Source organism: Rosa rugosa, chromosome 4 (genome assembly GCF_958449725.1).
Source record: "Rosa rugosa chromosome 4, drRosRugo1.1, whole genome shotgun sequence".
Taxonomy (NCBI): domain Eukaryota; kingdom Viridiplantae; phylum Streptophyta; class Magnoliopsida; order Rosales; family Rosaceae; genus Rosa; species Rosa rugosa.
The window spans coordinates 13805095-13828544 of record NC_084823.1 but is presented as its reverse complement, the minus strand read 5'-3'; the positions used below and the strand labels follow the sequence as shown (position 1 = coordinate 13828544).

General features: G+C 38.6%; 3 protein-coding genes across 4 annotated transcripts; 2 read left to right on the top strand and 1 right to left on the bottom strand.

Annotated features, from left to right (window-relative positions):
- Positions 1-4292: 4292 nt before the first annotated feature.
- LOC133742983 (uncharacterized) lies at positions 4293-9391 on the top strand. Its single transcript, XM_062170722.1, has 3 exons — positions 4293-4743; positions 8212-8354; positions 8587-9391. Exons 1-3 carry the CDS (start codon positions 4491-4493, stop codon positions 9235-9237), a joined length of 1047 nt encoding a protein of 348 aa, XP_062026706.1. The 5' UTR covers positions 4293-4490; the 3' UTR covers positions 9238-9391.
- Positions 9392-9907: 516 nt separating this feature from the next.
- LOC133745560 (pentatricopeptide repeat-containing protein At1g66345, mitochondrial) lies at positions 9908-12289 on the top strand. The gene has a single exon (XM_062173648.1). It carries the CDS (start codon positions 10067-10069, stop codon positions 11666-11668), a length of 1602 nt encoding a protein of 533 aa, XP_062029632.1. The 5' UTR covers positions 9908-10066; the 3' UTR covers positions 11669-12289.
- Positions 12290-12589: 300 nt separating this feature from the next.
- On the bottom strand, positions 12590-15501 carry LOC133745561 (F-box/kelch-repeat protein At3g06240-like). 2 transcript variants are annotated; one of them, XM_062173649.1, is made up of 2 exons: positions 14154-15501; positions 12590-12996 (listed from the first exon to the last, which is right to left on the bottom strand). In XM_062173649.1, the coding sequence occupies exon 1, from the start codon at positions 15390-15392 to the stop codon at positions 14166-14168; it is 1227 nt and encodes a 408-aa protein (XP_062029633.1). In that variant the 5' UTR covers positions 15393-15501; the 3' UTR covers positions 12590-12996; positions 14154-14165. The 2 variants fall into 2 exon arrangements, with proteins under 2 accessions (XP_062029633.1, XP_062029634.1); XM_062173650.1 differs by lacking the exon at positions 12590-12996 and adding an exon at positions 13006-13645.
- Positions 15502-23450: the final 7949 nt, after the last annotated feature.

The following is a 23450-nucleotide window of genomic DNA, read 5'->3' as shown; positions in this document are numbered from 1 at the left end:
TCGGATCATCCAGGTGCAGCAAGCTTCACTCTTCCTCCTCTCCGGTTTAGGCCAGATTGCGAGTCTGGCTTTGTTCTCGACAGCGCCGCCGCTGTGAAGAATAGTCTTTGGCCTTTTGTTGGGCCTCTTGTTTGCTACTCTGTTGATGTATCCCTGGGCTTGCCTGGTTTAGGCCCTTTTGTTTTTGGCTTTCTTGTTTCTTGGCCCAGCGTGTTGGGTCTGTTTGTTAGTATAGTCGTGTTGTACTTTGTTTTGTTGGTTTAATATATCTATCTCCTTGCAAAAAAAAAAAAAAAAAAGAGATAGTTAAATTTTTGAACTACCTATAATACCCTTATTTAACTTAATATCTAAAATAAAGAATCTTATATATATATATATATATATATAGATCCTATCCAGAGCGGAGCTCCGCTTTGAAATTAACGTGTGAAGTTCGAGTTTTGGGTCACTTTTCGGTCGCATATCCACATCTCGACCGTTCAGTTTTTAGGTACTAGTGTATAGATCATCTCTGCAAATTTTCAGTCAAATTGATGATCATTAAGGTATCTAACTCGCTTAAACCAATGGATGGACTGAATCTGTCAACCTGAACCGTACTAGCTTTAAGGAAATTATCAACGCCTTAACGATCATCATTTTGGCTGAAAATTTGCAGAGATGATCTATACACTAGTACCTAAAAACTGAACGGTCGAGATGTGGATATCCGACCGAAAAGTGACAAAAAACTCGAACTTCACACGTTAATTTTCAAAGCGGAGCTCCGCTCTGGATAGGATCTAATATATATATATATATATATATATATATGGTAACTTTGAAAATCTTGGAAACAATAAAAACAAAACCCCTGCTAAAACGTGTGCAAACGTGTTGCTTTTTTTTTTTTTTTCTGGATAGTCTACTATGCCGCCATGCAAGCATTGATTCAACAGTATGCGAGTATTGCAATATTGCATAGACTTTCTACTGTTCGTTGCAGGGGTTGAGGCACTATGGGATCAATGCGTGCATGGCACACACATGTATAGTAGAAATTTTATTTATTATTTATTTTTGACTTACATTTGAATAAGAAGGAAAAATAGCATCTGGGCATCTACAGAAGAAAAACCTTAAAAATTAATGGATTAAATACTTGTTACTCCCTGTACTTTGCTGCTAAAAACAGTTCAGTCCTTCACCTTTTAAATTAAACAGGTTAGTCCTTATTCTCTCTAATTCTCATACAATAGGTCCACAACAGATCCAAAATGACTATCATACCCTTATTTCATCTTTTTTTATTATTTTTCTTTCTTTTTTTAATCTCTCTCTCTCTTTTTTTGTTTTTGCTTCTCTCTCTCTAAACCGAAAGAACCTTAAAGCTTTTCACACTCTTCTCTCAGAAAATTCAAAACTTCAAAAATCAAATTTCGGTTACAAAATGAAATTCTGATCAATCCGAACGATGCAAAGACTCGAAACGGTGCCGCCTCACTAGAAGACTAAGAAGCTCCGGTCGAAACTATCTCGCCGACGGCGAACCAGATCTCTCCGATTCTTTACTCATTTCAGAAACCTAATGCTCACAGTGAGGCCTCGATTGAGTTATGGAGGAAAGATGGTGAAGAAAGTGGTTGCCGGAGTGGGGCGAAGTTAACGCTTCTGAGTCGGTAAAACAAATAGTCAAACACTGAACTAAAATCATCCAAACCCAGAAGATGCAAATGCAAACAAGACCTTGTGATTGATGTGCACAGCTATCAGCTTCTTCCTTCTTGAACACAACCTTGCCATTATCAACAGCGAAAACAGAGAAACTTTTGGGCAATTTCCAGGCACAGTACTTGGCAACAGAAACGGATGATCGAATTCTATGGTGGGTTTTGGAAGTCCCAACAATTAGAGTATCAGCATGAAATGCCTTCGCTTCCCTTACTAAAACTTTTCTGATCGGATTGTCTCTACACACCTTTAGCTTCATATCAACCTGCCTACAATTCACACGCTCTCAAATCTCAATCCCCAAAGACCCAAAATTGAAACAAATTGACTACTCACATACTTGTTTAACCATCCAATTGACCAATTCACAATATACAAAGACACAAAATTGAAGTCACTGACCTGCTTCAAGCTACAGAAACCTTCATAGGCAAAGAGCACAGAATCGAATGTCTTGACCATCGAGAGCAAACACGAAGTCTCCTCTGCAAAAACCCAAAACTCTAACAAAAAGCCCAAAATTTTCCCATCAATCACAAAAACAACGAGGAAAAATTGAGAGAGAGAGAGAGAGAGGAGACCAGAGATGGAGTCGGTAATAGAGCACCAGAATTTGAATTTCACGGAGCGTCGAGCAACTACTTCCGTAATAGGGTATCGGAATTTGGACTCGGATTAGTCTACTGATAATGTTCTTCAGCTTTTCTGGGCTCTGAAGCCGACATAGCTTCCTGGGTCTTAGCGTTTGGGGTGGTGGTGTCGTCGGGGTGGCGGATCCATTTTGGGGATCGAGTGGGGCGTTAGATGCGGATCCGGTTTGGGTGTTAGGATTTCTGGTTGGGATTCAGTGGAGCAGAAGAGGCAGAGGAGGGTGAGAGATTGGGGGTTTGAGTGGTGGGTTAGGAGTAGAGATCAGTGGAGGCAGGTTGGTTGGAAATGGGATCGAAGCTGGCTGGTCGGAGCTGGAATTGGGGTTGGGGAACTAGAGCGGGGAGCTGCAGATTCACCGAAGCATTTGTGGTCCTGTGATGGAGGCCATGGCCGAGAAGTCCCAATCCCGAGAGAGAGAGAGAAGCAGAAAAAAAAATATATACAGAAAAATAAAAAAATAAAAAGAGAGAAAATAAAAAAATAATAAAAAAAAGGAAGTGAGGGGCATAATAGTCATTTTGGACCTATTGTGTGAGAATTAGAGAGAATAAGGACTAAGCTGTTTAATTTAAAAGGTGAGGGACTGAACTGTTTTTAGCAGCAAAGTACAGGGAGTAACAAGTATTTAATCCAAAATTAATTTATAAACATTCAAATAAAAAGTGCAAATTTACACAGGTGGAAGCGTGTGTGAAGAGACTAGTTATCTTTTTGACCAAAAAAAAGAAGAGACTAGTTATCTTATGAAATGAATCAAAAAGGAGAAAAATTTGAGAGGAAGGCCCCAGTTGAAAAATCTTGCTGGCATTCTAATAGAAGATACTAGTCTCTTAAGCGTATGTAAAAACAAAGCAACAACCGTAGTAAAGAGTAAAGACAGAGGAATGTATATAATTGCTCCCAAGTTCAGAATTATCTCTTTATTATTATTATTATTATTATTTTTTGTAATTTTAATGTTCACTACTTCATTTTTTTTTTTTGAAAGGTGGATTTCATTAAACGCATGCCAAGATGGCCATTACATATCCTTCTGCTGCCTTCAACAAGACAGATCAAGAAGTCGTAGCAAGAGAACTACTGCGATACATAGAGACAGACCATCTATATTCGAACTAACCGCTCACTTATTTAAAGTGAGCCTATAAACTATGGAAAATCAAAGACATAGTAAATAGGCTCCTACCACAATGAACTAGATTTTTTCCTTGCCCTTCAAGCTAGGGCTTGGAGGCTTGCCCGAGTACAAAACAGTTAGGACTTCTTCAGCAGAGACCTTCGTTGCCTTAGGAGTTTTATTTTTGGATCCCAAAGGCCTTCCCCTCTTCTTTTTTGTATTTGGCAACTCAAGTGATGGCTTTGGCAACATAACTTCAGCCGGCACCAACATACCTCCTGGAGTTTCGACAAGGCCCAAAGACTTGGCGCTAAATTTCGAGGAGAATTCAGGCATCTTAACTTTTTTTGCAGAAGCAACTGGACTTGATGTTCACTACTTCATCAGTTTGTCCTATATCTATCAAATTGTTAATATTTATTAGTTTAATTAGTACTAACTAGCCTGGAAACACACTCTGCATGTATGGACTACAAAAAAGTTAAAATTATGAAAAAAAAAAAAACATATGATAGTGGATAATTATTTGAATAATCCACTCCTTACAGGTAACTGCAGATACTGAGTAGTTATCTACAGAGGAAAACAAATTGTATTTTCCTATTTGTCTACTTTTATTTAATTTTTTCCTTATTTCAGTACGTTAATGATTATGTTTCTCATTTTTTTTTTTTCCAATTTTAGGTAACAAAGCATATTTTCTTAATTACAGACTTATATTATAGATAGATAATGCGTTTAAACCTTAAAAAGAAGGTAGGCGTATGAGCATAGCGAAGACGATGATGACCCAAAAAGAACAAAACAAAAGAGAGAAACAGTAGTTAGAAAATGTGCGCCGGTTTACCCGCCAGCGCACAGTCGCACATACAATTCGGTTAAAATAAACAGAGCATATTCTCTCCATTTTTGTTTGCTTTCTCATTCCCTCACTCGTTCCCCTCTCACCCTTTTACTCTCTCTCTCTCTCTCTCTTCGTTTCCAACGTCACTCAACTGCTGATCCCGCCATGGATCTGTGGTCCGTTCACGTCACGAACAACGTCACCAGAGCGGGCCCCTTTCTGCCCAGACACTCCTTCTCCGAGAAACCCATTTCCTGGAACTGCGGAAAGCCCAGGCCTTTGTGGCTCCGAGTTGAAGATGGTGGGAGGGTCTTCGACATTCGCGACTTGAATTTGAAGCCGCGCAGGGATGCTTTGGTGGTCAGGGCCATGGGCAAGAAGAACAACAATCAGGGCAATTCTTCCTCCTCTTCCTCGGGTATGGCTTTCTCGGCTGGAACTCGGATTTGCATGTGGATTGGTGTCGAGGTTTTTGTGTTGTTAGGGTTTGATTCCGTTGTGGGTTTCGTTTGATTTGGGGTTTGTGATCGCGGTCTCATACATTTTGGTGTTTTGCTTGCCAAGTTGACTTTTTTGCTCTGCTTGGTATTGTAGTCTATGATGTGTGATTTTATGGACTGAAAGTAAATTAGGGTTGGAACAGTAAAGAAAACTGAATCTCTTAGTGTGTTTGGAGTTCAGGGGGACTAGGCTGGCCCTAATATATAAGGGTGACACTGGTTTGAGGCTAGACTTCAGCTATAGCTGTTTTACTGTCAAGTGAAGCCTTCCTCTGTCGCCTTGTAGGGTGCTTTTAACCTGGCTCGACGGAACAGGTCCTCAAAGCTTCATTTGGGAGATGTTGTTTCGGTCATTAGATAGGCCTGAGCTTGGGCTATAGGGATAATTGTCTGTCTGTTTGATTGATTGAGAAGGAGCCTCAAAGCTTCAGACAAACGTGTTCTTGGGGTAGAGTAGCTCAGTTGTTTAGTGCATTTTGGTTGGAAAGATTTTCAATTGGATATTCAAATGTTAATAAATAATACCTATAGTTATCAGTATTTTAAAATAACAAAGATGAATCTCAAATAATCTTTTAGAATTTAGATCATGTACTAAATTGTTTTTTATTTCTGAGGTTTCTGTACATATCGCATTCAGAAAATGATTGGCATGAGATGATAATGATCTTCTTGAAACTAGGTGATTATTAACTCATTATCTGATTTATTTTCAATACTGCATTTATTTCCTCTACATGAAGAGCCTACTAATATGCTTTGCTTAATAGTAAAGAAAGGTTCCTTCATTGACTTATGTGTCTTTGCAAGTAATCTCCAGCAACTTGATTCAGCTTTTTGATAATTATTGTTCATCATGCACTTCTGCCTTAGCTTAGAATATAGCCAAGCTCCACATTTTAGTATTATTTTTTGGTAATCAACTGGCCTTTGCTTATTCAAATGGTGTAGTGAATGAATTCTGTCTGGGGTTGCCAACAGACTGGAGCATTTTATGAGAGGCCTTGGGGATTGGGGGGGGGGGGGGGGGGGGGGGGTGGGGTGGACAAGGGTAAAAGAGATTGCTTAGATAATTGGAAGACTGTTTCTCTAGTAAAGGAGAAGGGCAGTTTGGGGGTTGAAAGTTTACTGCTAACAAAAGCTTTGCTTGGATAATGGTTCCGATACCCTTAGCTAGGGAGTGGCTGTGGCTGTGGCATGTGGCTGTAAGAAGTATGGGCTGCAAGAAAATGGGTGTGAATGCCAAACCATTGGTGATGATCCCTACAAAAATTACATTTTGGTGGTAAGAAATGGGGAGAAGATAAGATGGTTTGGGCTGGAGACAGACCTTTTAATAGGATATTTCCCTGGCCTTATAATGTATGCTGCATCAATGGAATTATTAATAACTCCCACTCAGCTGGGAATTGAGGGATGGGAAAGCTTGATAAATGGATTGATTGTTGCGAGCATTGGAAGGGATGTGGATGTAAGGAATCGGTTCTTAGATAAGTCAGGGACATTTTCTGTCAACTCATATTTTAATATTTGGTACGGTAATATAGGGTCAGCTTTTTTTTTTCCCTATTCTTCTATTTGGAAAAGCAAAGCTTTTATCCCTAATATAGGGAGGAAAATGTTATTTCAGTTATGCCAGCGAGCTGTGGTGCTGGTGGCTAACTCCATGAAAAAGAAAGTTGTGGGGTTGGAAAGAAGGCCAAGGTATCATTGTTGTGTTTTAGCTACTTTTTGGGTCATTTAGGGGAAAACATGAAAATCATGGAAGAAAAGTTTTGCTGTTTTGGCTTCACTTTGAGCATCAGTATCAGCAGTTCTGTTGGGAATTGTTTCTTTCTTGGGGATGTATACTTATTGGAAAGCTGACATGGCCTAATTGTGATGTCTTGATGTTGTGTTTCTGCTGCCGTTTTTAGGTTGAGCACATGTTCTTTAGTCTTCTTTTTTAATCTTTTATTTATGTAAAGATTCTTGTTCACATGGTTTGCACTCTGTCTTCAATAAAGTTTGTCTTGTTAATCTGAAATTGCATTGAAATGATTGAATTGATTCAGCAGTATGGTACCTAATGCAACTGCAATTTGAAACATTTAGTGGGACCGGTTCAGCAGTGAGGATTACTGGTGACAATCATTTGGCGGCCTTGCCTTTATACTGTTTCTAATGATGCATTAAGAAATTTAAGAAACATTTTCTAGTATTTATAATGATGAAGAAGTGAGGCTTGACAGCTGATCTAGTGCTGACTAGATGGCTAGATTCTAAATGCTTGTCTTTCAGTTGATTAGCTATCAGCCTCTCTTCTCTGATCTCAGTTTTATTAAGTGCTTTATATTTCTATAAGCTTTTTACTAGCGGAAAACATGCAGCAACCGTCATAGCCAGAGCTCAGAAATGGGAATGCTAAAATTGGCCGAAACCCCTCCGATTTAGACCCAAAGCTTGTTCCATAGGTTCCACTTTGGTTGAGTTTCTTAAGAGAGATCCCTTTGATAAGAACCAAAACATTTCAACCCTCAATGCAATCCGATGATTGGAACTATTTATTCACTCCTATCTTATTTCTCCATTCAAGAATATCCTTAGAAAATTGCAAACCATTTAGCCACCTAATTATGACTCAGTTTATAGGCAAAACACAGTTTTTCTGTTAAAGATGACAGGGTTAGGACCATAAATGGCCCAACTGATGTCTGATTTTACTGAGCTTTTCTCTTTTTTTTTTTTTTTCCTAGTATCATTAAAGGTCCTGCTATGGACTTTAGAAGCAAAATTAGCTGGCCCCAAGCAGTCAGGTTTGATTTGTAGATAATGAAGTTAAAGTTGTAAACATTGAAACAAATAATAGTATGGGATTTCTTGGGGTACAAAATAATTGGTTTTGGGGCTGTGAATGGATAATGAATTTAGGGTTCATTGATGCTGGGTTGATAGGGCTGTAATGGTAAGAATAAGGGTTTTGATATATTTGTCGTTGCTATACACATACAATTGGAATTTTTAGTAAAACTAGGAAAGGCAATAGATGCAAGACACCTAGGTTCTTAGGCATCTGGATATCCATGGCACCACACCCAAATTATATAGGCAACCATAGATATCTATATGTGTGTGTGTGTGTCGGTCTATATGTCTCTGTGTGTGTGTGTATATCTGCCTGTGTATATATGTGATTCCAAAGTGGAAAAGCTCTAATAAATTCTCAAATACCATAACAACTGAACTGACCAATGATCAAACCTACTGCTGGTTTCAAGTACTAGTAATTTTCATTTGAGCATGGTTTAGGGCTAACTTTATACCAATATTTAACAATTAACATATAGTTAACTACTTGATTAGCACGTAATGTATGGAATTGTGTATGGTTGTGATATTCCATACAGGAAATGATGACCACTCTATTCCAGAAGGAGATGGTGCAAAAGAAAACAACTCTGAAAAAAGCAAAGACACTTCTTCCCAGAAAAGTTATCATACAAATTTGGATTGGAGAGAGGTCAGAGCAATGTTTATTCGCAGGGAGCAGGTAATGTTTACTTTTCTAAATGGCTAATATGCTCTGAAAGCTTCTTATCAGAAAGGAAAAAAAAATATAGTAAAGAAACTGAGAACTAAAATGTGTAATGAGAAAGAAATGCTTTCTCCTATTTCCTTATATTTTTGATATATTTAGTTTCAAGGTGATAATGAAGAAAAGTTTTATGGATTTGTTCATACCACTTGGTCATTTGTAAATTTTCACTGGAAACTTTCAACAGGCTGAATCTGATCCTCAGTACCAGTTGAAACCTCTTGGCGAGAAGTGGGCTCATCCCCTTGCAGTACCTGAGACAGGCTGTATCCTCGTTGCAACAGAAAAGCTTGACGGAGTGCGCACCTTTGAAAGAACTGTTGTTCTCCTCCTCCGATCAGGAAACAGACACCCAGAAGAGGGACCATTTGGTGTTGTTATCAACAGGCCACTACACAAAAAGATTAAACACATGAGACCCACAAATCTTGATCTTGCAACCACATTCTCTGATTGCTCTCTGCATTTTGGTGGGCCTCTTGAGGCAAGCATGTTCTTGTTGAAAACAGGGGGAAGGTCAAAGCTTCCCGGGTTTGAAGAGGTGATCCCTGGTCTTTGTTTTGGTGCTCGTAACAGTCTGGATGAAGCTGCTGGTCTAGTGAAGAAAGGGCTTCTTAAGCCTCAAGATTTCAGATTTTTTGTTGGCTATGCAGGGTGGCAGCTCGACCAGTTGACAGAGGAGATTGAATCCGATTACTGGTATGTGGCTGCTTGCAGCCCTAATTTGATATATGGAGCTTCATCAGATTCTTCGTCAGAAAGTTTGTGGGAGGAAATCCTGCAGCTAATGGGTGGCCAGTATTCTGAATTGAGTCGAAAGCCTAAGCAAGATATGTAGTTAAATTATGAGCCTGTTGGTGCTCTGAAAATAAAAACTAGCTCTGTAGTTCAAGCGAGTCATGTAATCAATGTAAATGTGAAGCCAATTTGTACAGTGAGTTCGCTGGCTTTTCAGATAGTAGATCTTGTTCCACTTCGTTTTCTTTTCCTCACTTTTTCTTCCATTTTTTTCTTTCTTCAATAAAGATGATGAATGCAACGCCTTCTTACCTCGCTGAAGGGATGCAAAAGAATCTCTTATCGTTTATTTTTTCTTTTCCAAATACATATTAGAATTTGGTTAGTGTTATGAATCTTGGGTCACCCTCTACAAATCGCAGTGCCTGAAATACTATCGGTGTATGGAAATGTTGGCAAAAGTATACTAGAAACGAGTACCTAACTACAGGGTAACCTCACCAAAAACCATTGGTATCGCAAGGGAAAAAGGATACAAAGTCTTGAATTAAACTGATGAAAATGTTTTGCGTGAAGTTATATGATTAAGTTTTGACAAGATGAACCACTCATCCATTTTTAAATATGATTCTTACAAAATTTTAGTCGAATTTGAAACGATTACAAGTTTTATCATTTATATTTTATTCAAAGTTTTATATTTGTCCGTAATATTTCACCATTTTAGGTGACCAAATAGTTGCCTATATGACATGCATTGCCCCTTCGTCCTTGTGGCACATTCTCTTCTTAACGAGTCGACTTCAACTCTCTGCTCTGCTCTCATAGGTGATAACCCTTTCGTGCTCCCAATCTCAACTCGGAAGGTCAGATAACTTCACAATCTCCGAGTTGAACAGCTATTGTTTTTCTTTGTTCATCTATAGTTGATGGGTTTCTTGCTGCGTCGAATTACACAATCTTTAATTTTCTTGAAACCCATCAATCACAGTACTCAACTGATCCACACACACTCAGCACCAAACAATGTTGTCAGAGCCATCTCTGATTCTTTCAGAACCGGTTGGAACTGGGATGCTCTGACATCAAGATTTGATTCTCTCAAATTAGATGGAAAGCTTGTTGAGAGTGTGTTGTTAGAACTGAAGGAACCAGTTGATGCAAAACGTGCTCTGGGTTTCTTCCACTGGGCATCAAACAGGAAAGAGTTTGATCATGGGGTCTGGTCCTACTCCATAGCCATTCATATTTTGGTCAGAGCCAAGATGGTCATGGATGCTAGAGCTTTGATCGAATCGGTTTTGAAGAAGAATGTTGGAAATGAGTTGAAGTTTTCGGTTGTGGACTCGTTACTTAGTAGTTACGAGGTTACTGCTTCAAACCCTTTTGTGTTTGATTTGCTTGTACAGACTTACGCTAAAATGAGAATGTCTGAGACTGGTTTTGATGTTTGTTGCTATTTGAGGAAACGTGGGTTGCCTGTAAGTCTTGTAAGTTACAACACTTTGCTTCGTGTTGTTCAAAGATCGGAACGAAATGGTCTGGTTTGGAAGATTTATGAGCATATGGTGGAAAGGAGGAGTTATCCGAATGATGAGACAGTGAGGATCTTGATTGATGCTTTGTGCAAGGAAGGGGAGTTGCGGAAATATGCCGACATGTTGGAGAGGATTCATGGGAAGAGATGTTCTCCTTCTGTGATTGTGAATGCTAGTTTGGTGTTTAGGATTTTGGAGGAGGGTAGAGTTGAAGAAGGTGTGGTGTTGTTGAAGAGAATGTTGCAAAAGAATATGGTTCTTGATACAATTGCTTACTCATTGATTGTTTATGCTAAAGTTAAACTAGGAAATTTAGGCTCTGCACAGGAGGTGTATGAAGAAATGCTTAAGAGAGGTTTTCGAGCAAATTCTTTTGTCTATACCTTGTTCATTGAGGCTCATTGTAAAGCCGGAAGAATTGATGAAGCACGATCCATGATGAATGAGATGGGAAATGTGGATTTGAAGCCATATGATGAGAGCTATAATTTTCTTATTGAGGGATGTGCTAGAGCTGGTAGAGTGGAAGAAAGTGTGAGTTACTTGAAGCAGATGATGGAGAGCAGGTTCATTCCTAGTCTTGGGGCTTTCAATGAGATGGTTGGAAAGCTATGTGAAATTGGGGATGCGGACCAAGCCAATGCGATGTTAACTATGCTGTTAGATAAAGGGTTCTTACCGAATGACATTACGTACTCTCTTCTGATTGATGGGTATGCGAGAAAGGGGGAGAATGATGAAGTTCTGAAGCTATATTATGAGATGGAGTCCAGGTCACTTTCTCCTGGAATATTGGTTTTTACATCATTGATAAAGAGCTTTTGCCAATGCTGGAAATTGGAGGAAGCAAAAAAGTATTTCAGAATCATGAAAGATCGATCAATAGCCCCAAGTTTATCTACATATGAGACATTGATTGCGAACCACTTTGAGCAGGGAAATACAGAAAGGGCTGATTTCTTGCCTTGCAATGAAATGGATTTGAAGGAATGAAACTTGTTTGCTATTTTTCTCACCAGTAGTGCTGATTCTGGGATGTGGAAGGGTAGCTTCTTCAAAGAACACAAGTTGAAGAAGGTTTTTAATGCGGACTTGGGATGTGGTAGGGAGTTATTTTCACATAAATCCTAAGCCACTTCCTTTGAGTAGCCATCAAGATGTAGCCTGAACACTGCTGGCAAACTTCACATAGAAATTGCTGATCCTGAATCTTACACACATATCAAAGCTTTAAAGAATTGTTTATCAGGGAAAGCTAGCCGAATATCTGGAGCAACTGTACAGCCAGCCTCCCAGGTACAATTTGCTGGGTCTGTAACATTTAAAGTTGAATTCTGTGATCCAATAGTTGACTACTGGTGGAAAATCTATGTGAGGACTTCCTGCTTGAGCGAAGCTGTGTGCTTGCTAATCATGATGACTCGATAGCCGGAATGATGTATGAGCGTATGATACCCACCATACCTGCCAGTTCCTGTTAGAGCTTCAGGAAATCAGAAAGCTGGTCAGCAAAAGCTGTGTGAAGTGCAAGAATTTTAGTGCATCAGAGAGCGATTTCTGGGAATCTGTATTTTCTATTCGCTGCTGGCCAAGTTACTTCCACAGTACATCTAAGATTGAAGCAATTCAGTTTGAACGACTAACTCTGGAAAGCGGAAACTCGACCAACTGTTTATGGTGAGTTTACTCAGCATTGTCCAGTTTGGCTTAGAGAGTAATAAGGAGAAGGGTTCTACGTATTCGTTCCTTAAGAACCTCCATTGAACATTAGTGTTGTTGCAACTTATCTGTAACGCCTTTCATTAAGACCATCAGTTAGACGGTCTATTATCGTTTTGCTACTAAATTTTGGTATATTATTTGGTCCCGAATACAATGCTCGACTCAAGAAATCCAAGTATCGATAACCAATTCTAGCCGCAACAATCATCATTCGCGAGACCTATTAAGCTCATCCAGTTGGGTTAATCTACACAGAAGTTTATAGAAAACTTTGTAATGAACTTTTTCTTTATAACCAGAAACTAAAAGCTCATGATAGGTCCTGCATTACTTGGTCTTAGAGAATATAAGTTACAGTTACATACTTCCAAGGGGAATCAGATTGAACACAGCTATCCCATTCTGTGTATTAGAGTACATCTGAATTCGCCCCCGCAATTAATGAGACATGAGTCACATGAGATGAGATTCATTCAAATCTCTCAATTTCATGTTCATCATTCTTCTACAGCAACTGAAACATTCCTCGAAGAGAAACCAACCATAAACTACGATCGTGCACCACAAAAGTCAGCATCTGGAAGACAACAAGAGTGTATCTGGAAGCATAATAATTATGTCAAAGTTCATCAAACAAAATCTCATGCCAAATAGAAAAGCAACAACAAGTGCTCATAATCAACTCACATGTTCCAAGCATCCTTCATCCAAACAGACTATCACAACTGAACTTAGAAATGTAAAACTGATGACACCAAAATGAATTTTAAGGAATCACTACCACTAGATTCATCATCTTATATTGACAATCAAAAAGATTGAAAATGAGTCGCATGTCAAAGTATGCTAGGCACCAAGAGCAAAAGAGTCTAAAAAATTCTTTTTCAACATAAATTCATGGATAACTTTCTTGGTTCTAGAATTGCTTTACCGTAAAATCAACAATACCACCACTATAGAGAGACTACACCAAGTCTTGGAACAACAAATCTTCTACCCAGATGCTCGATACCCCTTCAATGTCAAATATCTACTGTAGTACTATCAGAATGGCTCACTTGTTTAAGACACCTAACAAATGTTTGTTAATATCGGTGAAAATTATAATTATCACATAACAGGGAAACTATTTGAAACATAACCTGTAATTATTGTAACTCTAAAGAAACACCACATAAAAAGTCACAAGGCCTACCTTCTATATATGTCATAGCCTCCATAGATTCTACATTTGCACTGACCAAAATCCTATTGACAACACATTGACCACTGAGATATATTACATATTGATACATATAGCACCATTGAGGCCAACAGTTTAAGGGAGTCTATAAGAAACTTCATAAGATTGCTTTTCATGACTCTTAAGTATAATTCAGCAATATTACCAAAAAAAAAAAAAAAGTATAATTCAGCAATAGTTCTCATGATTATTCTGGTGCTTTTCCTACATCTCAAATTCCACAAGCTCTACTGCTTATGGAGTTATGGGAAAAAGCCTGGCAAATGCTACTGCTTATTTTCCCATCATAGACAACCAATTAGCTTTAGATTCCCATCATAAATAAGATTTATGACTTTTGCATCCAGGAAAGAAGTTTCGCTATCGAGCAACTTGCAAGATTGTAACAGTAGAAAAGCAAAGGCTAAAAGAAAATAGAATTAGGAAAGCATATAGTTATTGAAACAAATTCCGAAAAAACAAAAAACCATTTTAAAGCAAACAAGAGACAGAGCGTGAGTTCATCATCTTTACCTCATCCAGTATTCAGCTAAGATTCCTCTCATGCTGGATATGCTCATTAAAATCGCGATGATCATCCAGTGAAACAAGGCTCTCCAAGTAGAAACCAGCCCCCCTAACTTTAGGATATCCAGGAATGGATAGACCTTGACAGCTATAATCATTGAAATTGTACATTCCCAACGCATCACTGGTACCGGACCGGAAGAGAACATGACTTTCCTTCCAGTAACCGGAAGGCAATAAATAAGGTTCATAGTCAGAGAAGAATTCTCTTTTAGTCCAAGACTCCGCCTCCCCATATTCCTTCATAACCCAAAAATCATTTTTACTTGTTGCTCTATCTTTACCTACCCTTTCAGTGCTAACTGGATAAATTATACAGAGGCTGTCTTTGAAGAACAGTCCCAATTCCATGTCATCCAAGATTGTCGCATCTAAATCAAGCGGCAGTGGAATTTCCTGAACCTCCTCTTCTGCTAAAGAGAGAGATACAATCACCCATGAGTAACCTTTCAGGCTCCACATCATACAATGAAGTCTTCCATTAAGCATTATCCCAGTACGAGGACTAAAATTTATGTAGGGCAATCGCCTTTGAATTTGTCGCCAAGAACCAGTTTTGAATGCATAGACAATAAAATCCACTCCATCAAACCAGGACGTCGATTTAATCACCTTAAAGTCATCAGTGGTGTGATCAAAACCGAACCCAAATTGGTAATGGAATGAGGATCCAAGATCCAACTCTGCAGATGGAGCTGGCAGTTTCTTATATTTCCTCAATGCTGGGTTAGCCACATATAACTCGGAACCCAACTCAAATAACACTAGGCCACAGCAGAAAGACACCAAGGTCCAACTCAGAACAAAAATGGGCAGTTTGAGTCTAGTGACAACTAGATCACCATCATAATCATCACCAATAACACCAACATTGTTACAGTTACCAAGATCATTCAGAAATGGATGATCATGATAATGATTAAGAAACTCATCGAGGTCGAAAGAGTAAAGTGAATCACCTTTTTCATCAGTGAATAACAGTTTTCTTCTTTGGTAAAACAGATCCTCATTCTCAATGGCTTTGTTGAAATGCATCTTCACAAATTGGGGGTCCATGATTAGCGTAAGCCAAGACTTTGATACACACCTGAAGCGGCATAAAGACTTGACTGGCAATCGCGAAAGAATCTCGCGTATGATCTCCGACGGCAAGCTACGGCAGACCGCCGTCTGTTGGTCCGCCATGCCCTTCTCGAGACAGCAACAACAGTCGGCGGCTACAGAAGAGAGCTGCGGTTTAGTTGATTTTCAGAGCAGGAAATAGATAAATAAGCCAAAATGAGGCCAATTTTTTTGTTGTTCTTTTATTTAAGGGTTAATGCTTATACACCCCAGATTCCTGAGAATACTTCTCATACACTTCAGTGTCTTATTTTTATTCCTCTTTACACAACTCTTTCTCTTTTCCATTCTCACCAACCCATCTTATCAAAATTCTTACCAGTAATACTCTTCTCTGATGTCTCTGTTAGTTGTTGGTTTTCTTTAAATATCTGTTTTCTATTGTTTTGTTGAAACGTGGTGGGCCCATAAGAATTATATTTGTTTGAATATATACAGCTGTTGCATTCATCCTCTATTTCAAAGGTAAACAGTACACTTTACCATTCAAGATTTCTATCATTGACAGACTTGAGCTAAATGCTATCTGCAAAAATACTAGCAAAGAACTGCATAAGGAAAGAGAAAAGTTGAGAAAACTAAAAGAGTATAGAGAAGGTCTTAGTAGAGAAACTCCCCATTACTGGGATATCATCTATAGACTTCAAACCAGAATTTATAAACTAGAAGAAGATATTGATAATCTTTTATATATTCTGGAAGAGGAACAAAAACCTCTTGATTATTTGAGCATTGGTTAGATCCGCAAATCACTGGTATCAGAGCTTGTAAAATAGCTCAGCAGGGGAATCCCCTATAGGGACAATGTCTGATTTAATAATAGAGAGACTGAATTCTCTATTAAAATCTTCTGATGAAAAATATCAGATCCTGCAGAAAGAAATATCTAGATGTCAAGATCATCTAGACAAAATTCCTGTTATAATCCACCAATTAGAAAAATTGGAAAACAAACTGGATTATATCAAAGATCTTCCAAAAACGGAAGAAGAAAAGCTAACAAGTGTTAGTAGAAAAATCAATGAACAGCAAAAAACGCTGGATTCTATGAAAAATATACTGAAGGACAAGAAAGTGCCTACAGTAAAACCAAAGAAGGCTAATGGATTCAAACCATTAGAAAGACCAGAAAAGAATCCTGTTCCAAACATGATTTTTCTGGATCCCTCAACTAGTTCTACTAGTATTCGGTATGAAAAGCCGAAAGAAACTCGAGATGTCAATATGATGAGCATCTTCGGGAAAAAGAAAGGAGTCCAACTCCTAAATGCTGAAGAATTTGAATACAACGAAATCGAGCATGAGGTAAAAAACGCCTCAATTCCAAAGCTAGATTTCAAACAAATCTACAAAAGGGGAACATTTGACCTGATGGACAGCCATCATTTCAAATTACTGGAATTTACAACCCCCTCTACAACAGGAGAAACTGATCTACTACTGATCACTCCTGCTGAAGTTGCCCGAGCAAAAGCAAAAAATTATCAATTTATGCACATTGGAGCAGTCCAAGTAGGCATAAAACTTCTTGCTCGAGAAGGCATAAACTGTTCAGTTCTATGTGTCTTACAAGACAATAGACTAACAGATTTTCAAGCTAGTCTTTTGGGAACCCTAGAAACATCTCTGTGCAACCAAGTAGCATATTTCAACTGCTTCCCAAATTTCTCTACCAGCTTGAAGGATGCAGCTCACTGTCTAAGGCTGAGAGTCAAGACAGATGGCATATCCATGAAAAATGATATGCAAGAATTGGCAATAGTATACAGAATATACTATAAACTGATGAGTACTACAGTAGAGCCAAAGACAAGGATATCAAACATCCCTGGTCTTACTACTGGATTCCTCACCAGTCAGAAGAACCATTCACAGCAGATCCATAAGGTTACTTGGAATGAAGTAACTTTTCCTATTGAATGGAAATTATCTGGTCCGAAGCTACCAGCAGAAAGTGCAAAAGCTAAAATTTATGAAAGTAGAAAGACTGGAGAAATTAGTCTAAATTTTGACAATCACAGAAAAAGTGATGTCTGTCCTGATAACCTCAGGATAAACAAAAATCTTCTCAGAAGAAGCTACAGCACTAGAGAGGCTAGTGTTAGCAGTACAAAAAACTCTGAAGAACCATCAGAGTCCATCACTGAAGAAGAATTAGAAGCTGATCTAAACAGACCAGTTAATATGCTTAGAGCGCAAAAGCTCTATGAGCTCTATGAAGAAGCAGAGTTCTGCGAAAATCCTGAAAGATTAGAAAAACTAATCGAAGAAATGAAAAAATTCAATCCAGGAAAGGAAAGAAAACTCCTTCCCTACCAGGATGTTGAAATGGAAGACGGAGATAGCTCCAAAACTTTCATCACTAGAGAAAAGGGAAAAGTGAAACTCCCTATACAGAAGGCCCCTACGGGCAAAAATGGAGAAAGAAATTCTCAAAGGTTTGTCCCAGAGGACAAGATACCCAGAGTACCAATTTCCAACTATGGTATCTGGCTAGATTTAGATAAAGCTCTAGACAAGAGAAACACTCTTGACCAATGGGTAGACAGCCTGATGATGGCATCTGCTCTAACCCTTGGAAAATTTGAAGCTCCTGATCTTCAGATGTACTTTGAAACTACTCTCACAGGAGTAGCCAAGAAGTATTACTATTCTTTCAAAGAGACAGCCAGACGAAAAGAATGGCTGGAAGAAATCAAAACTTCAAAATCTCCGTATGATTTTGTAGCACCACTGTACGATCAGTTCTGTGGAGATCTTGCAAATATGAGTGAAAAGGCTAGAGAAACGGCTAAATCAAATATCTATGCTCTCAAAATTTGTGACATGAGATATTTTGAAGAATACTTGAATGAATTTCAAGAATATTACTGTACAATTGGTGAACTAGAAAATACTGATCTAGTCAACCTGTTGCACAGGAAACTCCCTGAACCATGGAGAACAGCTGTGCGAGAAAGCATAGCAGAAAAACCAATTGAAAGATTTTCAGTTGGAGGAATTGCCGACAGAATCCGGCAACTATTGAAAGAACAGTGCAAAGCCAATCTTAGAGCTAAGATGGCCAAGAAACAACTCAAAGAAGTTGAAAATTTCTGTTACGGAATACTGGATATGCCAACCAACTGGGGATGTCATGAATCCAAGTTCTACAGAAAGAAGAAAGGAAGATATTACTCTAAAAAATTCAAAAAGAGTAATCAAAGAAAGAATTGGAAATTCAAGAAAAGTTCCAATTACAAGAAACAACAGGATGAAGATCCAAAAAAGAAATTCTTCAAGAAAAAGAAGAATACTCATCAACATAAACAACCAAGCAAGAAAGCTTGCAGATGTTGGTTATGTAAAGTTGAAGGGCACTATGCCAATGAATGCCCGGAAAAGGGTAAAAGATCTACTAAGGCTTTCTTTGAAGAATATGAGCAGATAGTAGAAATAGCAAATATGAAAGGCTACGAAATAGCCTATTCTGATGATGAAGAAGACGACAGGTCAGTTTACTCTGCCTGGTCCGAAGAAGAAGATTCATCTGAGTCTGAGACAGATTCTGAAGTAGAGTACTTCGAATCCAGACAAATGAATGTTTTGAAAATCAAAAACTGGGAAGAAAGCAAGACAGAATCCTTAATGTCTTCTTATCAGGTGAACCCTGGTACATTCGTTTGTGACTACTGCTTATGTCACGAAAAGAATGGTCTCCCTATGTTTTGTGAAGAGTCAAAAAAGACTTATCACAAAGAATAATGCTTCATAGCTGAAGCAAGAAGAAAAACCAAGAATGGTCTTGTCAGCCAACTGGTTGAACAAGAATATGAAGAATATTTCTCTGAACAAAAAGAGAAAGAAGTAGAAACTTTATTCCAAGAAATTATGAAACCATCTTCCTCAAAAATAAAGGAAGAAATCATCGAAGAAGAAAAAACCGATGAAAATTTAAATTTTGAACTGGTTGAACCACCAGAAATTGTTCCGGAAGAATGTAAACCATTCATTCCAAAGGAACAAGCTCAAGAAAATGAGCTTCAGCAATCGAAAGTCGTCTCTACGAGTAGATACAGCAACTACATAGAGATTGGACTAAAATTTCCTGATCACAAAAAATATCATCTACATGCCTTTGTAGATAATGGATCAGGATTTACAGTTGCAAAAAGATTTGCAATTCCAGAAAAACTCTGAAAAGAAGAAAAGAAAACAGCTACTGGTGTTACTTTTGATGGAAGCCATCTCACCATGAATAAAGTAGCAAAAAATGTTCAGATCACCATTGGTGGAGGAACATTTACCATCCATAACGTCTGGCAATCTGAAGGCTAAGGCGCAGATTTCTTGTTGGGTAATGATTTCATTCTCCAACAAAGATTTATTCAGGATGAAGAAGCAATAGGCTTCAGAAAATGAGAACGGGTGTTCTGGGCTAATAGGCTTATTTAGGCCAAAAGTATTGTAGGTCCAAACTTTACTACCCAATATCAGAGATCGCAACAGAATAGTGGTGATCTTACCCCCTACAAACCCAAATTTGAACCCATACTCCAAATAAAACAACAAGAAGAATTACTTGTTGAAGAATCTTCTGAAGAAGAAGAAGAAGCTAGTTTCATCCATGAGCATAACCTCAAGCACTTTCAGAATAGGCTTGAGTCTCAGAAAATTCCCACTCTTGAAAAAATCAAGAAACTACTCGAGCAGAACATCGATGTAGACCCTCAGAAGTTTTGGGAAAAAGACCCAGTGGTCTGTGAATTAAGATTGCATGACATGAATGCCATCTGTCATGTCAAAGCCATTCCTCAATACAAAGAGGAAGACCAAAAAGAATTCAGAAAAGATATTGAAGATCTCCAGAACAAGAGATTAATTCAACCTTCCACTAGCCCTCATCATGCTCCAGCATTCTACGTGAGGAATCATGCAGAAACCCCTAGAGGAAAAGCTAGAATGGTTATTGACTACAGAGATGTCAATAAAAAGACTGTCAAAGACGGCTATCAAATTGCTCAAGTACGAGTACTGATCAACCAGCTCAGAGGAGCCAAGGTCTTTTCAAAATTCGATGCAAAGTCGGGTTTTTGGCAAGTCAAGATGCATCCTGAGAGTGTGCCTCTCACTGCATTCGGAACACCACAAGGACATTACGAATGGTTGGTAATGCATTTTGGTCTCAAGCAAGCTCCCTCAATCTTCCAAAGAAAAATGGACAACATCTTCAAGCATGTCGCGGAGTTTTGCGTTGTCTTCTCCAAAAACAGAGAAGAACATATGAAACACCTCCATGAGGTTGTAAAGCTGATAGTTCAGCATGGAATTATCCTAGGTGAAAAGAAAATCTTCTTTATCCTTGATGAAGTTGATTTCCTAGGTATAAATATCAAAAATGGAGTGATAAAACTCCAACCTCATATCCTTGAGAAGATCTGGAAGTTCCCAGACAGGATTCCTGATGCTAAGAGTCTAGAGAGATTCCTTGGTGTCATTAATTATGGGAGAGATTTTATCCCTAAAATATCGGGGTTAACAGCAATGTTATCTCCTAAAACGAGTTCCAAAAGAAAATGGAACTTCACAGAAGATGATGAAAAAACTGTGAAGCAGATAAAAAATCTCTGCAAAAACCGCCCTCCTCTTCAACAACCAGAAGAGAATAACGAAATTATCCTCCAAACAAATGCTAGTGATAATTACTGGTTCGGTGTAGTTCTGGCAAAAACGCCTGGAACTAACATTGAAAAGATCTGTAAATTCTGTAGTGGCAAGTTCAGCCCAGCAGAACTGAATTATCCCACAGGGGAAAAAGAAATTTTGGCTGTTAAGAAAACAATTTTAAATTCTCCAGCTTTCCTTGGAAAACCCTTTACTGTCCGCACCGATTGTGCCAGAGTAAAGAATTTCAAAAATTTCAAACTTGATAAAGCTGCTGATAGAGGAAGACTAGCTAACTGGCAATTATTCCTTAACCAATATGATTATGTTGTTGAATTAATTGCAGGAAACAAGAACTATCTTCCAGACGCCTTAACAAGAGAATTAGCCATGTTCAGCAAAAGAAATGATGACGACGACGAAGGTCGCAATCCCAGAAGCAGAAGAGCTGGGAAAGAACATGAAACCAATGAGGATCCCAAAGAAAAAATCCTCAAGAGATTCCTGCTAAGTCCAAGAGGCTTAGCCACAACTGATCAATCCCAGGGTAAAGGATTGACTAGCCCGTCTCAAACGGCAGACGGTAAAGGCTCATCAAGACCGTTGACGGCTGTTGCTTTGCCAAAAAGCAAACCTACTCCAACTGGAGTAATAAATGTTTTCAATTATGAACTTCGAACTTTCGATACTCCTGTGTTCAGAACTGGCAGGAGATTAGCCTACCACCAGAAGGCAATTCTGGATAATCTTTTATTTGCCTTTCAGGAAAGAAGCAGTGGTCTAATGTTTCCAGCCCTATTTGCATTAGCTGAAGAACTATACGAGAATGCAAGACCACAGTTCGAAGAATTACAGCAGAGTGCTGTCAAGAAAGAAAAAATTCACTTCCTAGAAGATCCTGAAAGTGCTAGAGTCCCTATCATAGCACTCAAAGAATCAGACTGGCATGAATTCCACTGTCTGATAGGAAGTCATAATTCTGAAGATCGTATTCCTCCAACCCTCTTCATCATAGCAGGACCTTATGTTGGAAGATACCTGGTAAATGTTCAAAGTGAACATCCACAAGAACACAAGCTTTGGCTTGTTGAAAATGGTTTTGTCCATAATCTGTGGACTAAGACCAATGATGATCTCAAAGGCTTGCCTCCAATCCTTGTCAACACAGTCAAGAACATAAGAAAAAATGACTGTACGCTTCGTTTGAAGTTCAGATCCACCCCCCCCCCCCCCCCCCCCCAGAATGGATCAAAAAGGCAAATGGTGAGGTTGAATATATTCCTCCGTATCATTATGTGAGAATTATTCAAAGACAATATCTTCAGCCTGCCTGTGTTGGGTACAATGGCCAACCGAACTCAAGCATACCTTGGATGAAAGCCATGGCCCTAGAATATATCAAAAAGATCATCTCTGAAGATATCAACAATACCTTCCTGGCAGCAGGAGAAAAAACAATTATCACTGCTTACGATCATCCTGACGTAGTCAGCAGCGACTTATTCCTATCTCTCACCAGAAAAGAGATAGACTCGACAATGGCATGCATGCAATGGGTGGAAAAACTTGAAAATGACAACCACTACAAGATGTATGTCGATACAGATGTTGAAGATAATGCTACAACAGTAAGGATGACCCAGGCAGATAACAACTCCTTTGTCCTTGGCCACAACTCGGAGACTGACGACAACATGTAGCAGCTGGTGAAGAAAAAAAGCACCAAAACAAAAAAGCAACTGTTCCCTTTTTCAAAAAGATACTTTTGCTTTTCAGAAAAGAAGAAGGTGAAAAACATTTCACCCATATGCTTTTGCTTTTCCCTGTCCGACCTCCATCATCAGGAGCACTCAGAAAAGCAGAAGATCACGGAGCTATTCTGTACATTTTGTGTTTTGAATTCCAGTTTGAGTTCCGCTCTCTATATAAGGAGCTTTAGTTTTATTTGTAAGGCATTGAAAAACGGAAAGATAAATCCGATATAGCCATAGTAGTGTGCTTCCTTTCCTATCTAGAAGTGAAGTAGTGTGCTTCAGTACAAGTAAGTACATGTTCTCATTCTTATGGATAGCTAAACAGCTTTTGCTGTTTACCTAAGAATGAGGCTCTGAATGTTTAACATGTATATTATTTGAATAAATGAATTCATGTGGTTACTCATCCACCTCTTCAACAAGTATCGTTGTCATAATATAGTTATCTTCATCTTTATCGTTATCATTATATAGTTATCTTCATCTTTAGGTCACTATCTAAATGTCTGCATCTTGTAGAAATCTAAGGTTCTGATTGTACTATTTAACCGAAAAAACCAGTTTTAAATCCAAAACTAAGACAAGCAGCAGTGATTCCGCCTGTTAAAGTATCCGTTAGGCAAGAGGCTGTTAGGAGAAAAAACTTGGGCATGTTGAAGGCTAGTTTTGTTTTGTTTTGTCGTTTAAAATGAATTTTTTTTAGTCAAAGGGTATTGGCAAAACC

Bases quoted from the DNA above. Each gene is read 5' to 3' on its own strand.
- LOC133745561 (XM_062173649.1), bottom strand. From the start codon at position 15,392: ATGGCGGACCAACAGACGGCGGTCTGCCGTAGCTTGCCGTCGGAGATC.
- LOC133745560 (XM_062173648.1), top strand. From the start codon at position 10,067: ATGGGTTTCTTGCTGCGTCGAATTACACAATCTTTAATTTTCTTGAAA.
- LOC133742983 (XM_062170722.1), top strand. From the start codon at position 4,491: ATGGATCTGTGGTCCGTTCACGTCACGAACAACGTCACCAGAGCGGGC. The intron at 4,744-8,211 runs GTATGGCTTTCT...TATTCCATACAG, and splicing joins TTCTTCCTCCTCTTCCTCGG to GAAATGATGACCACTCTATT. The intron at 8,355-8,586 runs GTAATGTTTACT...AACTTTCAACAG, and splicing joins TGTTTATTCGCAGGGAGCAG to GCTGAATCTGATCCTCAGTA.